Here is an 18,084-nt window from a genome sequence, read left to right on the forward strand (position 1 = left end):
ATGAGCTGCTTTTATATTTTGGCCAGAAAAGTAAGCTCACTAACACAGATGATCATTTTCATTTCTAGGGCAGTGTTCTCCTGGCCACTATTCATCAGATGGTTTTAAACCTTGTCGAGTCTGTCCTCTTGGTACATATCAGCCTGAACCAGGAAGGACCCTCTGCTTTCCATGTGGTGGAGGGCTTGTGACCAAGTACGAAGGTGCTGTTTCTTTTCAAGACTGTGAAACCAAAGGTGAATTTCATATCTTCCCATGATTTGTTTCCTGCTGCTTGCCCTTTTGTTTGTGAGCTTTGATAGTCTCCAAAACAAACATAGTCACTGCATATAGGAACAGTGTATGTGATTAAATTAAATGTTTGGGCAATCTGTAAAATAGTCATGATCTCCCAAGGTTGTGGAGCTGGAGTCTGAACAGGATTTATTGTATTTGGAATTTACCACAGGCACATATAGTATTAGCTCTGCAACTGGGAAGTATAAATCAGCTTCACTGCATGGCAAAAAGTCAAACCAGCCTGCATCAGAGAATGATTTGGCCTTTCATTGCTGCCTGTTTTTATTTTCCAAACTAGAAAAACTAAATATTACAGAAATTATATGAAGTTAAGGATTCTTTACAAATGGGCTGGGCAGCAACTGTTAGTATGGAACATGTTGCGTGTCCTGTAATGACAACTTCCAGTGCAAACACTGAAGAAGGAATCTGCCCAAACTTATTTTGGCTTACTTATTTGAGTTACATGCTGATTCTGGCAAGCATAGGAACTCCCCTCTTGCTATTGTGAAAGACGTTTTTGTTGTTGAGGCAGATATGTATCATCTTCCATTTTTCATTAGCTCATAGGAAACCCCTGTATCAAATGTAGTGAGAAGCATATGTAGCATGAATTGCTAGTTCATCACTCTTCAGAGGAGTATTCTAGTTAGAAGGTCATTTGTAATTGGAAATAGTGTGAGCTTATGTCCTTTTTGCCTTTTATTGCCTAGCAATTATACTGCAGTTTGGGGATCATGGGTTATGTCCAAAGTAGAGGAAAGATATCTCTGCAATGAAGATTGTTACTCTCTGAAAATAATATGGCTCATACTTTGCAGTTCATTGCTCTCCTGGACACTACTACAACTCCACAACGCACAGATGTATCCGATGCCCTGTAGGAACTTACCAACCTGAGTTTGGTCAAAACTACTGCATCACCTGCCCTGGGAACACAAGTACAGATTTTGATGGCTCCACTAATGTTACACACTGTAAAAGTAAGTTGCATTTATAGTAGCTGTGAGGTGAAGCATGTCTTTGTTTCTGAACCGCAGCTTGAAGGTTCATTTGTCAGGTTGCACTTTCATCATGTATTTCCCAGTTAGCATATATCTGCTGCCACATGGGACAGTAAAAACTGAAAGCAAGGAGAACAAAACCTGGAAAACTATCACTTGATGCATTTAATTGTTTTAGCATTAATGTAATTTCATAGAGTGCCAGCTACAAGTTAAAACTATTGAGCTTTCAAATTCCCAGATCCTGGAAGTTTTGCAGTGATGCATATTTCTATTTCTGTAGAGCACAATATCTTCTATCAGAGTAACTGCTGCTAGTCATTATAAAATGCTAGCAGATACGGTCATGCATACTGCAAATGCTGGATAATTACTTATGACAGTGAAGTCTCATAGGCTTTTTTGCAGTACTCAGCCCTCTGTCTTAAATTACCATTTTAAACATCTCTGAGGATTGCTGTGTAGTTGTATTTGATCTTTTGTGAGTCTTTTGTAGTTGTATTTGATCTGTTTCTTTTAGACAAAAGATTTTTTTTCATCCCAACCATGCAAATTTAAGAGAAGTTCTCTATAATAGTTAGGTAATATCATATCAAATATTTGTATGTACAGCTGCCATAAATTTTTATTCTTACTAAGTCATAATTTCTAATGTAATTTAAGTAAATCAGTTATTCTTAAAGAATTTGAAGGAGTTTGATAATTTTCCAATAAAGTAAAACCACTTATGTCACTTTGCTGGCTTAGATATTTTCTGTTTTCAGTCCAGCTTCTGACCTTGCAGAGTCTTTTGATTAAGCAAAATATTTAAATGTACATCTAGTTTTACACAGTTGTGTAGGCCTGGAAAGATCAAGTTAAATAACTTAGTGAATCACACGGTAAATTCAGTAGGAATTTTAAAAGCTCAGAAAGTAAAACTTAAATGCATCTGTTAAGATCCTTTAATAAGTTGTTTCACTTTAAACAAAGTAGATCTATAATCAAGATAAGGTTACCTATTAGGATCATCACACGCTTTCACCTAAACCAGGTTAAAAACCACATGAAGTTCAGTCAGAAAACGTAGATGTCAGCATGGCCTCAGTGATAACCACTGCATGAGTGCCTCCACAATGAGATCCTGTTTACTTACCTGTTGGTTTCTTAATCAAATGTCAAAGCTGAATGGAGGGTTACCTTATGCACTGGAGATCAAGGGCTTACAAATCAGTTGCAATCATCTCTGTAGGTTGACTACTGCTTTAAGGGCTTTCAGTGATAAACAAAGAAGCAGCTGAAGAATGTATCCATTTCTAAACCCAGAAGGAGAAGTTTAGGCTTGCTCTTGACAGATCTAGAAAAACAGCTCAAATTAGCTCATCAGCTAACACAAATGCTAATTTCTGTTCCTGCACAGACCAGCACTGTGGAGGAGAACTTGGTGATTATACTGGCTATATTGAATCACCCAACTATCCTGGAGACTACCCAGCTAACGTTGAATGCATTTGGAATATAAATCCACCCCCAAAGAGGAGAATACTCATTGTTGTGCCTGAGATATTTCTCCCAATAGAAGATGAATGTGGTGATGTTTTAGTAATGAGAAAAAGTGGTAAGTTGTCAGACATGAGTTATATAAATATTTATTGCAAACAGTCTGAGTAGGAAGTTCGTACTGAACGGATGATTGTCCTCAACTTTCAGTGTTTTTAAAAGGACTGTTGAAATGGCAGAGCAAGTTAAAACAGAACACTGTACCAATAACAATTAACATATTAATTATTCAAGAGTCCTGGCTGAATCACAAAGCAGTTAATGGGCTTTTGTCTAGCCCAGTTATCATGTGGGATAAATCACTGCCATTCTAGAAGTCAATGCAGTAATGCTAAGTTAGATTAGGAAAGATATCTCCTGACATCTATACAAATTATTCTCTTGCTTATCCTTTGTGAGTAAATGCTGCACAATATACAAATGCTGCAAGTATTGCCAAATCTTTGCCATGGCACAGATTGTCTCCTGACACCTTCAAGAAATCCAACTTTTCCCAACTTTATGTGGAGTGGTATCGTACTCTTTCTTTGATTACTCCTGAAGCTAAGACAGCATTATGATACATTTCTCCTGCCGTCCTTTATAGGCATCCAGCTTCTATTGATCTGTTGTTAAATTTCCAAGAAGCACCAAACCTGAAAAGCAATTGTTGATACGGAACTTCATTTAAACAGTGCATTTTACTTGGTAAAATGGCATATTTCATTTGCTAAAACAATTTTCGTGACCTTTTTTTTTTATCCTTGAGGGCTTGTGTTGCCAGCTCTATATATCAGATGAGTACTAAAAGAAACCTGCTCACTGTAGATAAAATAAAAATATTTCTGTATAGATTTGTTTTTTAAAAGCAAAACAGTGTAGCAGAACAAATTAGTTGTCCTAATCCCAAGCTGTGGTTCCAGCAGTAACTAAAGCCAGGCAGATCAGGGAAATATTTGGCTTTCACTTTAGAGCCAACAGTGTTACCACAATATCAGCACTGAAAAATGAGGGGAGTTTTTCAGATACGTGATTTGCAATTACTATATATTTGGCATCACATAAGTAGTCTTTACAAATATTTATTACATTTTATGGAAAGTCGGTATACAGTGAAAACAGTGAAAAAACTGATCACAGATCCAGAGGTACTGTTGGATCCCCTTACTTGTAGTTTAAGAATGGACTCAACCACAATGGTATGTATAAATAATACAGCATGTTCTTGACAGTGTGGTTATGCTAAGCTGGGCTTCTCCCCGATCCACACTTGCCACCCAGTCCTTCACTTATGCACACATAGGCAGATGTGGGCTGAGACAAGCTCCAGCTCTGTGGAAGTATTTGTACAGAGCATGTAAAAGTCATGCTCACAGTCCTCCAGGGGTTGTCATGAGTTTCCAGTTGCTGAGCGTGCTTTGAATGTGTTCAGCCCAAGTTACACAGGCAATATAAACAGAAAGTGAGCAAGCTTGTGAAATTTTTTCAGTAATCTGATAGCTTCGCTTGTCACCTTAACTCTGCACAGTTGTGTATGGTTCCCAAATTATCAGCTCTATTTCAGGATAGATAAATGGTATTTTCTTTGCAAACCTACAGCCAGGTGTTTTACAGTGGTTGGTCCTGGTCCATTATGGTCCCAGTAAAAAAGCACTTAGTCTCTGTAAGATACCATTTTAAATGCTATTTATTGAAGCTAATTCTGTAAGGAAAGAAAAGTATAGGTCTTTACGTGGTAGGAACCCTAAGTGCTGTAGCATCAAATGGGCCTGTGATTCACACAGCATACTGGGTAAACCCTGTGCACAGAAAAGATTTTCCACTTTTCTTCATTCAGCTGTTATGCGATTTTCTTATGAGGCCAAATGAAGTGCATCTCAGGCTCCTGAAGACACTTGTTGATGTGATTGCCAAGCCACTCTCTATAATATTTCAAAAGTTATGGCTGTCAGGCAAAGTCTCTGTTAACTGGGAAAAGAGAAACATCACTTTTAAGGTTAACATATTTTGTAAGCAAGGAAGACATGGGGAACTACAGGCCTGTGTTGTATGTGAAGTGCAGAGACTCAACTACAGTGAGTCTCACCTGGGAAGATCATGGAGCAGATCCTCCTGGAAGAGATGCTAAGGCACATGCAAGATGACAAGAGGATCTGATACAACCAGCATGGCTTCACCAAGAGCAAATCTGGGGGTGTTCCATGATGTAGTTACAGTATCAGTCACTCCTTCAAAGAAAGGGCAACTGATGTCATCTACCTGGAGTTGCACAAGGCCTTTGATGTGGTCCCACACGACCTCCTTATCTCTAGATTGGAGAGATACAGATTGAAGGCTGGTCTATTCAGTGGATAAAGAATTGGTTGGATGGTCACAGCCAGATAGTTGTGGTAAACAGCTCTATGTCCTGGTGGAGGTTGGTCACAAGTGTTGTCCCCCAGGGATCTGTCTTCAGACCAGTGCTCTTAAACAACTTTATCAATAGCATCAACAGTGGGACTGAGTTCACTCTCAGCAAGTTTGTTGATGGCACCAAGCTGAGTAATGCAGTTGACACAACAGAAGGAAGGGATTCCATCCAGATGGACCTGTACAGGCTTGAAAAGTTGGCCCACATGAACCTAATGAGGTTCAGCAAGGCCAAGTGCAAGGTGTTGCACTTAGGTGAGGGCAATACCAGAAGTGTGTATCAACTGGGAGAAGAACTCATTGAGAGCAGACCTGCAAAAAAGTACTTGAGGGTCTTGGTGGACAAGAACTGGACATGATCCAGCAGTGTGCCTTGTGGCACAGAAGGCCTACTGTATTCTGGGCTGCATCAAAAGAGAGGTGGCCAGGAGGGCACAAGAGGTGACTGTCCCCCTCTACTCTGCACCTTGTAAGGCCTCATCTGGAGTACTGTGTCCACGTCTGGGGCCTCCAGCACAAGAAAGATGTAGAGCTGTTGGAGTGGGTTCAAAATAGAGTTACAAAGATGCTCCAATGGCTAGAACACCTCTTCTCTGAAGAAAGGCTGTGAGAGCTGGGTTTGTTTAGTTTGGAGAGGAGAAGGCTCAATGGAAAACTCATTGCAGCCGTCCAGTACATAAAGGGAACTTATAAGCAGGAGAGGGACTGACTTTTTACAGACTGATAGTGATAGGATGAGGCAGAATGGCTTGAAAATAAGAGAAGGGAGATTTAGGCTGGATGTTAGGAACAAATTCTTTACTCAAGAGTGTAGTGATGCGCTGGAACAGGTTGCCCAGAGAAGCTGCAGATGCCCTATCCCTGGAGGCATTCAAGACCAGGTTGGATGGGGCTCTGGGCAGCGTGATCTGGTGGGTGACAATCCTGTCCATGGCAAGGGGACTGGAACAAGATCTTTAAAGGTCCCTTCCAACCTGAGGTATTCTATGTTTTGTGATTCCTGAAACAACTCTATCATTTCTACTGCCAAACAAAAACAACATTCTTATGAGAACTTAGTGCTGCACTGTTAGATAAAGGCAAGGCCAGGCAGGTGGTGTGATCATCCGTGCCAAGTGAGAACTGCCTGTAGGCTCCTCTTCTTCCTGTGCTCTGGCTGAGGTGTTCCTGCAGCCATGGGATTTGCACAGTGTAGCACAGCACTGGCCTGGGCAAACTCACATTAACTCTTCTTCAGAGGGTAATTGCTTATTGCTATCAGGTTAATTCCCCAAACAGGGAGTTCTTGGAGCTGCTTATCACATCTGCCTGGGATGCAGCTGACTTGTTCTGGTCTATCTGGGGTCAGTAGTACACAGAGTGAGTAATATTGATACTAATCTTGTAAACGTTAGAAATGAACTTGTCTTGGGACAGAGGAGAAGGGTTCTTATTACCTATGTTGAAAAATTCCCTTCTTCTCTTTGGCAGATAAAAGAGCCTTCTGTCACCAAACAAACAAACAAAAAAAAAAAAACTGTAAGCTGACAGGTATATGTAGACTGAGAAGTGTTTTGTCAATTTCACATTTCTGACTTTGAAATTATAAAACTTATTTATTTAATATTTCCTAGCTTCCCCTACTTCAATTACTACATACGAAACGTGTCAGACTTATGAGAGACCTATTGCATTTACTTCAAGATCAAGGAAGCTATGGATTCAGTTCAAGTCAAATGAAGGCAACAGTGGGAAAGGATTTCAAGTCCCTTATGTGACGTATGATGGTGAGAGGGGGATTGTTTTCCATCTCTGTGTTGTATGTGTAATGCAGAACACTGGCCTTCAGAATCTGTCCATCATGTGATGACAGGGAGAGAAGAATGAAGACAAAACTTCATGTAACTTTTTCTGTCCACTACTTTCAAATTCTTTACAACTGGTTTTAAATGACACCTGATTTTATATTTATTTCTTTTCTTTATGTTTGAAAGACAGATGGCAAGTTACAGAGAATTCTTTAAACTTACACGAAATTCAGTGAGACTCTCTTTAATGGTCTTTTATCATATGCGTAATGAGAAAACTATTAATTGCTGTACACTTCAGGAAGCCCCTTCATCAAGCCCTACTGATAATCAACACAGTCATTAAAAGTATAAATTAATAACATTGCAAGTTCAACAGAGAAAAGCAAGGATGCCAAAGGAAATACCCTTTAATTAGCCAATCCAACAATAAATCCAACATGTTTTAGACCATTCTAGCTCATCATACAGAAATATGCATTAAACTGTGTATTTTGGACTTTGGGATGATTTCTGTTTTAACAAAATCAAGATTTTTTTATGATACCTTTGGCAGCTGCCTGTGTTTTATGTAGCCTTTGACAGTTATTTCATATCTATGGTCTTGTTTCTTCATTTATAAAATGTAGATAATAAAGCACTGTTATGTGGAGGGAGTAGCTTTCTGGGGGTAAGTCAATATTTACATAGAATTGAAAGTTACTGTTCAGTACAGAATTCTACATTTTACTGTGATTAGATTAAACCACAGCAGGAAGGTGATCACTGAATAATGAACTGGATATTCAATTTCTCATCTGTCTCTAAGAGGAAGTCTAGATAATGAGTGCCTATCTGTCTGTTATCCTGCCAAAGGATATCACAGTCGCTCACTGATCTTTATTTTTCAGAGGATTACCAACAACTAATAGAAGATATTGTTCGGGATGGACGATTATATGCATCAGAAAATCATCAAGAAATTCTAAAGGTATGAAAATTCTTCTTAATCTGAGGCTAACCAAGGATTCCTTTTACTAAATATTTTTCCAAGGTAGCTCTCATTACCCTCATAGGGTTGTGATATTTAAACCTCCTCTGTGTTGCCGAATGAGATTTCCTCTTTTCAGAGCTTTATGCTGGTATTTGAAGTAAAACAAAATCAGCAGCTCAGCTGGGCTAAGCACACATGTACATCCTTTGCTGATGTAAGACTTAAATGAAACATATGATAACGTGATTGTATGTTACAAAAATGAATAAGCTACTGTTCGAAGAGTCTTCTTCAGCCTCAGTATGGCATATGTTTAAATTAGCTTTTTCAACAATAAATTACAATTTCCTGTGCATTAAAAATTATCTAAACTACTATCTTGCCTTAACAAGATATAACCCTAATGTAGCATTGTAGGCTGTTTGTGAAAGGATTTTCAAAAGGCGAGATAAATGGTTTTCAAAAGGAGAGAACTGTGGAAAAAGGCTGCTGTGTTGCCACATATAACATATAATTAATTTAAACTTAAATATATGTGTATGTAAAGCTGCTCAGAAAGCAAATTTTAACCTGCTAAATGTAAGGCTTAGAGCCAGCTCTCCTGGTTGTCCCTGTCTCAACCCTCTGAGCATTCGCTCACTGGATCTTCCTGGTCACTCAGGTTTCAGGCACAGGCTCGGCTGGTTCCCTGAAACAAGGCTCTACCAAAATACAGGAGAGGCTCCTTAAAGAGCTCAGGGTCGCTGAAGACCAGTCTTCTTTCTTTCTTGAGGAAGGAAGGTCCTGAGCAACAGCATTAAAGAGGCTGGAAGGGCCAACAGAGGTGGCTTGCCGTACTAATGCTTGACTTGTACAGCCAGTTTGTGGTTAACCCAACTGCTGCTCTCTCAATTCAGTATCTTCCAGGAACAGAAATTGCAGGGGAAAGGAAAGGAAAAAAAAAAGGAAAAAAAGATAAAGGAAAAAAAACCTGAAAACACAGTAGACAAGTTCATCAGTATAAAACCCCACTCCAACATGGAGCAGTTTACTTACACTGCTTTAGCCAGAATCAAGTTCTACCAAAAGAAAAAAGCTGACTGTTGTTCATTAATTATGATAGATGAGCATAAACTAAATCCCAACAGTATTTTTATATAATATGTATGTTGTCTCCCACAGGACAAGAAACTGATTAAAGCTCTCTTTGACGTACTGGCACATCCACAAAACTATTTCAAGTACACAGCACAAGAGTCAAAAGAGATGTTTCCAAGATCATTTATAAAACTATTGCGATCAAAAGTTTCCAGATTTCTACGACCGTATAAATAGTGGTATTCAGTTTGAGGTTATTTTGCATTCCTGTTGAATACTGTCTTTCCTCCGTAGTAGAAACATCTGGTAATTTAAAGGCTCTTTTCTGCAGTCTTTATTTTCAGTTGTATATTGAAGAATACCTATAATGTTTTACAATCATTAACCACCAATGTTCTGAGTGAGATTTTTACTACAGAAAAAGTATTGTGGATCCTTGAGTGTGTCTATTTGAAGATCCAAACTTGTGTCTGCACTTGTGTATCTTCACTTTCCATTTGAAACTACGTTATGTAAAAATATTCTTTCTGCTTTTTTTATTTTCCATCAAAAATAATTTTCTGCAAAGCAAAGAAGGCATCTATTCAAATCTGATGAAACTACCTACCAGTAGGTTCTGTTGTAGTAAGAGGTATGTAGTATGAATAAGATTTGGATTTTGAATTGCACTTGAAGTTTAGAAGAAAACAAAACAATTTAAATTTTGTTTCTTCTCATTTGTGGCTTAGTGGAACCTCTGACCAAGTAGAAATCAAAAGGGAAGAAAAAGGAGGAAAAAAACCCAACAAGAATCAGATGTATAATTTTGTTTTATGAATTCTGTACAATTGAGTCCCCTGTGCTTATGTTTTCATCTCTCCTCTTCTAAACTTCTTCAGAGGTTTGCCTCTATACATTACTGCATTGAAATGGATCGAGCTATGGAATTCTATCCATCAGTTGGTCCCTTTGGAGGCAGTTACAATAGAACAGATGAGAAAGGAACAACACCAACAAAACTGGTAGTCTGTTTTTCTTTCCATTAATAGAGCATCTAAATGAGTACAATATATAAATATATAAATATATACTTCTATTTGTGGGTACATTAGTAATGTTATCTTTAGTTACTGTAAATATTATTCATGCTTAAATCTTTACTCCCCCACACACTATTTACTTGTATCTATTTGTAACTTTGCTTAGATGATCCAATGACTTCTCCAAGTGCTTGTCACTTCTATTAACACGAGCCCTTCTGGAGTTTTATAACACAGGATAATGGTTTACTTTTGGGCATCCTCTTTTAATACATTATTCCAAGAAAAACAGCATCAGTTTAGATGTGACTGCTGTCCAGGAAGGGGGCAGTTACTGTCTCTTCCTTGGGCGACCCACACAGCAGACAAACAATTACACCTGAGGACAGCACACTTGCGAGGAGGTCACCAAGGAGGATCTTTTTTTTTTAGATCTGCCATCTCTAAAATGCTGGGGACAAACCTCTGCCACAGGCCCAAACTGCAAAAGAAAGGTGCAGGAACACAGTTTTGCAGCCCAGTTTGATGGGTTGGAGGACGGGTCCTGCAATCAGAGGCTTGGAGTCACTGTGCCCATCAACTTCTGGGACTATGCAGTCTGTAAGACAGCATTAACCTTGTAGTCAGGTCCTCCTCACAGTGTGATGAGTGCCTGGGTTCTAAGATGATGATAAATCCCATGTTTCCTCCTGTTTTCTGGCACAAGGGCTAATTTCACAGAATCGCAGAATTCAGTGGCAGAATAGCTATTTTTATTGGCATTTCAGCTTCTTTTATTTTTAAGTCCCTTCCTCTTTTGTATCATTTCCCTTCTGATCCCACAAGATTATGATGTGCATAAATTAACTATCATGCCAGCATCCTTTCAGAAAGACATGTGTAACTGCCTTTTTTTTTTTTTTTTTTTTTTTTTGCACATCTATCTTGTAGTTTAAAATACCTTTGGATGCTCTCAAAGAAAGCATTAAGGGTAGATAAGGCTAACTTCTTGTACTTCTTACACTTTTTTTTGTCTTTGAGCAAGTGCTGTTTAAATTTACACAGTTGTTTTCTGTTGGCTTTGAGTGGTTGGCTATTTCATTTCTAAGAGACACATTAAATATTCAGTTGTGTTTTTCTGCTTGGCCATCTTGTATTTTTACTTGCCTTCTTTCCTTCTCTGTTGTTTTCTTTCTGTGCCTGGACAGTTTCAGCTTAGTCTAATTCCTTTTTTGTCATGCATGGATTGTAGGTCTTTGAATAACATTCTCTTTAATCTCTATATATTTATATATTAACCTTTGTTTTCAAATGTAATAGCTCCATGAAAGTCAGAAATGTCCTCTTTTAAAGGTTGGTTTTTGGGTTATTTTTTTTTTGGTGGTTTTTTTTGTTTGTTTGTTTGTTTGTTTTTGTGAGGATGTTGCAATTACTTTCCTTAAATATTCGTGATGGATTATTAAAGGTGGATATTTGAAGGCGACCATGTCAGTACCAGATTCAGTACATGCCCAAAATGAAAGAAGTTATGTGTATGTTTTTCCCTTAACAGAAGGAATTTGTAAAAAAAAAATGTAAATCCTAAAAAGAACAAAAATCTTTTTAGATAATCATGTATAAGGCCATAGCGAAGAAACTATTTCAACCAAACAATACCTCATAGTCTGATAGGTCTATCCAGAATGATTAGAACTAGTCAGAATTTAAGATGTGCTGCTGAAAGATAGTTGGGAATTGTTCAGAATTCTAAGCAAAGATGACTAAATTTATGAAGAAAGGTAACTTGTTCATTTGTTGAACAGTGAAAAATGATCTGTAGTATTGTTGGCTTCAGTAAGTGAGCTTTGGAAACCTGATGCTGTGCAGTGAGTTTTGTAAAATCCCTGCTAAACTTCTGCTTAGCAACTCATGACTGTGGGCATAACGCCACAGTTGTCATGCAGGCCAGGCTTCCTCTTTAGAAAAGAGCTGAAGGTAATTGCCTTAAAGGTCCATAGACTACTGGTAGCACCATAATAACGTCTTCCATGAGGAATCCAGTGCCACACAGAGACCATGGCACCGACTTGTCTTGGTCATGGCCACTGTTAGTGGGACCTTGGTGCCGCTGTGAGCAGTGAATACGTAAAGGACTGTCTTCAGTATGCTCTGGTACAGCTCTGGCTGACTTTCAACCACATTAGACAAATATTGAGTTTCATCTGGTTCAGAGGTGCATGTGAGCTCATGCTCCCCAGAGTCACGGCTGGGCAGGGATTCCACAGTCAGGACAGGGCTCTCAGTGACTTCTGGAGCAAATACAGACTTTGCGTTGCTGTGAAAGAAAGAACAATTTGGCCTTCAAAAATATACAGTTTCATATGTGATATGTTTAGAAAATGAGCCAAGTTTGAATGCTTGCAGCTCTGCATAGAAAAACCATCGGATGTGCAAATTTCTCATGAAAAAAAGTAGCGACAAGTGGTAGATAGGAGTGTCTGAACCCATTTCAGCTGATGTTTATGACAGCATATATTTTTTGCATGAGCTCTAAAAGAAAGAAATGTTTTGACAGATCTCATTTAAAAATATCTTACTACTTTCAAAAGGGCACAAGGGTTTTTCATACTTGACAGTTAAAGAAACTGGTATTCACCAAACAGAAGGTGAGCTGAGCTCTTCTTTTGTTTATGTCATGTAGAATGTTTTCACTCTACAGAGTGAAAGCCAGAGAGCCTATTGTTACTAAGCAATAACAAGGAATGACTTAGACAAAGTTGGGAATCAAAAAACATACCGGGAGGAATATTGCCTGCTTTAAGACAAAGAGCTTCATGAAATGAATTGGTACATGGCAGAATAGCAAATTTTGGCTTTTAGCCTAAATGTGAAATATTGCATTTAAACACATTCAATAAATACAGACCTGTATCACAAATGCCATGTTGCGTACAGGCCATGTGCAACAACATGTTTGTGTCACTGCAGGAAGGCTGAAGCAGTACCCATTTGCAATTACACAATTCCACATCACAAACAAACCAAGCTTCTCATTTTCAATTTGCAAACGCCTATATACTTAAAAGCTGCACCTGTAGCACTTAACATTTCAAGCCTCTCTTCCTGCTTTAAATACTGCACTTATTTTTAGTGAGGTGATGATGAATCTTACCTAGGTATTGTCATCAAATAACAGCCTGCACACCTGCTGTAATCCAGGAGATTGCAACAATCAGAAATTGCTAATCAAGCCCTAAGTCATGCCTTGAAAGTGCTTGTTAGTGATTGCTGTGGGCAGGGTGTTCCCGTGTGTCATTTGAGTACAGGAAGCACCAAGATTTTCTTCTCAGTAGAAGATTGCCACTTGTATCTCGCCTGCGATAGCAAGATTTATTCTGCCTCAAGATTTAGGTCACCGAAACTAGACTGAAAAAAGACTTCAATAACTTTCAGCCCATTTTTCTGCCAACTTTCCTTCCTCATTATTTAGTAGAATTTTACCTAATGACCAACTTTTCATAAGAAATTTATTTTCTCATGCTTCCTCCGCACAGTAAAATTAAACCACAGTGTTGGGTGTACTGAAAATTTAGACTGATCCTTCCTACACATCAGTTTTGCATTTGTTTTAAGTAGGCTTATCTTAGTAAGCTCATTTTATTTTATTTTAGATTAGTTTTAGACTAGCTTAAATAAAGTCATGTTTGGCTGCAGAGTTTTCAAAGGCTGCATTTTGATTTGCCAGATGGTTTTGAAAGAGCAGAGCTCAGCTGTAGGCCTCCATGTATACATAGAAAGAACAGATGCCACATGAACAAGAAACATGCTTCCATGCACTAAACACTGAAATAAGAAAGTTGACCCCCCCACTCCAGGCCCCCTTGTTAGTGTGCCCAACAGATTCAAATTTGTCAGATTAGTCCTATCTCTAAACAACCCAGTTCTAATCTTCAGGAGCTAAAGCAGTGGTAGGATTCTTCTAAGGAACTACTGCCTGCTATTGGACAGCAAAACCTAACTGGCCTGTGAGAGTACTTGTGTCTGGACTCTAAATACCTTTAAGTGCTCTTAAAAAATGAACTGGAGTGAAATATCCAATAACTAAATTCAGTGGCAAATTTCTCAGCCAACTCAGAAGCCTGAATTTTCCATTTTTTGCATGGTGGGAGTGAGAGGGAGTGAGCAACATGCTGGTATGTGTACCTGTGTCATTATTTTGAGTAGTTGCATTTTTTTTCTATAGTTTAAAACCACTGTTTGACAGGAATGGTAGTGACTGGAGAAGTTCTATAGACTCTCAATACTTTGAGAAGTTAATGAAACAGTTTTCTAGGATGAGAGACTGTCGTAAGCACTTGCGGAAAGAAGAAAGACTTTTGTCTCTGTTAAGAATTTATGGAATTCTGTAAGGTAATAGAAACTTATTCCTCAGTATCCAACTTCAGTTTGGAGAAAAGTCTCATGTTTTGTCATAACACTTTTCATCTGAATAGAAACAAACTGGGAAATAAACTCCTAAGGAAAAAATATGTTATCTGAGTACCTGCTTATGTACAATTCCAGTTTGTTATTTCATTTATTTATTGTTTCATCACTAAACTTTTAATCTATAAAGTTTAATATGTAATATACAAGAGTAAAATGTACAGAAGTACCTGTAGATGTAATAATTTAAACCACCTATATTCAGAAAGCAGAAATAACAAGTTTAAAGATATACAGACAATTGCAATTCAACTTTAGCTGAATTTCTCAGTATCTAGGAAAAGAAGTGGCTTTGCTTAAGTAAATTTTAATGATTGTGAAAATATCTTTTTTTAGTTTGCTCTTGTTACTTTTTTAATTAAATTTATTTTGTAAATATTGTTTTCTATGTTTTATATCTTAGAAAGGCCACTAATTCACACTGACAGCAGCAAATAGCCAACAGATAATTAAAAAGGTACTTACAGGGCACTGGTATGCGTGTGGTCAGTAGTCAGATTCATTCTGCTGGATGACTGCTCCTGTTGTTTCTGCAGCCACATTGGTGTCATGGGAAGAGTTTTCTGGGACAACTTAACCTGCTAGTTTTCACTGAATTGACTATGAAGTGTCATTCAGAAGTGCTTACCGTTTTCAAAACATACAAAGAATATGTATTTTAAAGTTAGTGGTAGTTCTTACTAGAATAAGAAACTACACCAAATTCAGGAAAAAAAGGGAATTCAGAAATTATGCCCCAATAGAGCACAAAGATAAGGAAAGGCATGGTATCTCTGTGCTCTAGGTAGCAGTGGAAGTGATAAATTAACATATTGGATCAGATCGTAGAGCCTTTTTAGGCAAAACTGCCACTGAGGTCTGTGGGAGTTTTACCTGCATTAGGTTCACCGTGATCTTATCCACTGCCTATTAAATAGGAATTTCTGGTAGACTAGATCTTGGAAAAAAATACCCAGATACGTAAATACAGAAATACTTAATATTGGTTACTGTACCAATTGGCTAAATCTGAATAGCGGGCATGAGTGACATTTTGAATGAAACCCTTGTAGATGCTGCTGGGACTTCTAAGCTTTATTATCAATGTAAATTATGTACAAACAGCTATTTCCATATGAAATGTATCATGGTAGTTTAGAACAAAGATAGTGAATAACTGTACAAAATTTGATACTTAGAAAATAAAATACCGTGATCTAAGGCTTTACCAATATTTTAATAATGCTGTCAGATTCGTAGTAGAAAATGTTGTTGTAAATGTACCTTATAAGAAAATACACTTCCTTTTACCTCTGTATATTAATAGCTTTGTTTTCTATGTCAAAGCTCAAAACGAAGCATGTAATAAAACTTTTGTTAAAATCACTTTCATAATAAACATAAAATGGAATGGATGTCTCTGCTCCCATTTATTCACGTATACTCATATATATTCACTTAAGGTTCAACACGCCAATGTAAAGTAGATAAGAATCAGAAGACAAATCATCTTCTTGATAACATCTATATTTTTGAATCTAGTTTGCATCTTCATGCAACAGAGAGCATTTTCTTTCTTGTCAAACCACGAGCTCAGTGCTGGGACACTGAGGCATGGACAGACCAAAGTGACATGTCAGCTTTCCCCCAGGACTTTTAACAATTTCTTCAAATAATTCTTATGTAACTGTGTTTATCTCATTCAGGTGGAAGAAAGGTCTCTCCAGATGGTGGCCTGATGGGCTCTTACTATCACAAGCTGCTAATGAGAGCAGTGACTTCCAAACGTAAGCTGCCTTTCTCTCTGAGGTCTGTGTAGAGAGGAAACCATGCTGGCACCCACGACATTGATTTAAGGAGAGATCAAGAATGTCTTTTCTCCATTCTAGCCCTGCTGTAGAAATACTGCATTTGCCCAGGTCCTGCTTCTGCTGACTTTTAGATATCATACTTACAGTTAAGCAATCCATGATTTGTTTGATCCAAAACTGGATGTTAATGGACCGAATAGAATGTAGAGCATCCACAGTGACATCACTAGCTCTCTTAAATATGATTTAGATCATCTTTTGCAGTCCAAGAAATGCAAGTTGTCACTGAAGCATGCTGGACCAGACAAAAATCGCAAATGTTAATAAATCAGTTGACAAAAGGTGAGGTTTGTCACTCAGCAGCACCTCTTAACAGATCAATGCCATCTGCCATCAGAACATTGTTAGTGGTGCAGCAGCCACCTATGTGGGGCAGTCAGGAGACTTGACACACGACCATGGTGCGTGGTATTCTACTGATACTCTCATCTAAGTAGCTTATCTTGTTAACAGAAAGCATTTATCATATGATAATACATACATTGTTTGTGACATAAATAGAATGACAATGACTATTGGTGTCAGTGTGACAGCTTTAAAGGGCATAAAGAGACAGTTACATTCTGACTGGCTGCACAAATCATTTACTGCTTTTTTCAGCTAATAGCAGTCAATTTAGGTAATAATAGCAATCATTCTAATTACATTCCAAGAGGACAGAGCATCACTTCTATCAGACTGAAGACGATGCCTCATGATGGAACACGTGAGATGGTGCTCAGATGTCTTTATCTGTTCCAGATCTTTGAAAAGTCATCTCCTATCAAAGACAGAAGACTTGAACCCAGAAGTTTCTCAAGGTCATCACAAGTCAAATTAATTATTGGTAACAAAGTACCTGTGTACAAAGGCAAACACCAGTTCCGCAGTTGTGACAATGTACATTTGAGTACAAGATTCTGAAGTAAGCATCGCCTGGTAAGAATTGCAGATCTCAGATCTGCAACAAGCTCACAAAGCATAATTTTGACACCTGGCCTGATGAATGGCACTCTGGAGAGACCCAGCAGGTAAATGAAGGCACACTTAGCCTTACTTAGACTTGCTTTCATCTTTGTTCAGCCACCAATCATGACTGACTCAGAAGGAGTCTGTCCTGTACAATCCTGGAGGACTTTCCAGAGATATTTCCCTGTCAGAGCAAGTTTTCTTTCGTCCTCTGTTTCATGGAGCCATATCTGAGCTCCTACAGCACATGAAGCCAATATGGGTTGCAGTCTGCTTTCTCCTGCTGCCATTGCTGCCTAACACCCCAACAAATTTATTTCTATCATACTGCTAGGTGAGCTTAGAGGGATGCTCTCCCTCTAAGTAGCTACAGACTAGTTTTGCTATAAATGTTGCTGTATTTAAAAAAAATAACAAATACATACCACACTAGACAAAATATGCAGATGGGCATTTATTTAGTAGCCATTTTGGCTGCTGCAGGGCAGAATATAAATGAGGCTGTAGTGGGCAAGTGGACTGCTGTGACAAAGTGGCACCCTAGCTGCTTGGGTTGGACCCCTGCAGATGATGCTGGAAGGTTGGATCCTGTTACTTCAGACAGGAGTAAAATTAGAAAGGTCAATTTTGTTTGTTTGTTTGTTTGTTTGTTTTTAACTTCCCTGATTGTAAACACTTGTGCAAAACTTGTGCACTGTCAAACTCAACAAGCACTTTGCCTCAGTAAGGGCTGCATTGTTTGGGTGCCGCAAATTAGTCACTATTCCTAAGAAAACA

The 18,084-nt window shown here is 38.3% G+C and overlaps 1 protein-coding gene across 4 annotated transcripts in view; it reads left to right on the top strand.

Annotated features, from left to right (window-relative positions):
• The window catches only part of SCUBE1 (signal peptide, CUB domain and EGF like domain containing 1), a 204,167-nt gene extending 188,268 nt beyond the window's left edge, over positions 1–15,899 (top strand). For all 4 annotated transcript variants that reach the window (XM_052690637.1, XM_052690638.1, XM_052690639.1 and 1 more), the window contains 6 exons: positions 69–236; positions 1,101–1,262; positions 2,683–2,880; positions 6,824–6,976; positions 7,888–7,967; positions 9,132–15,899. In XM_052690637.1, the coding sequence (XP_052546597.1) occupies positions 69–236; positions 1,101–1,262; positions 2,683–2,880; positions 6,824–6,976; positions 7,888–7,967; positions 9,132–9,284 (914 nt within the window). In that variant the 3' untranslated portion in view covers positions 9,285–15,899. The remainder of the gene's footprint in view (positions 1–68; positions 237–1,100; positions 1,263–2,682; positions 2,881–6,823; positions 6,977–7,887; positions 7,968–9,131) is intronic.
• The last annotated feature ends 2,185 nt before the right edge of the window (positions 15,900–18,084 follow it).

The sequence above is a fragment of the Tympanuchus pallidicinctus genome, unplaced genomic scaffold (genome assembly GCF_026119805.1).
Source record: "Tympanuchus pallidicinctus isolate F22 unplaced genomic scaffold, pur_lepc_1.0 scaffold27, whole genome shotgun sequence".
NCBI classification, from domain to species: Eukaryota; Metazoa; Chordata; class Aves; order Galliformes; family Phasianidae; genus Tympanuchus; species Tympanuchus pallidicinctus.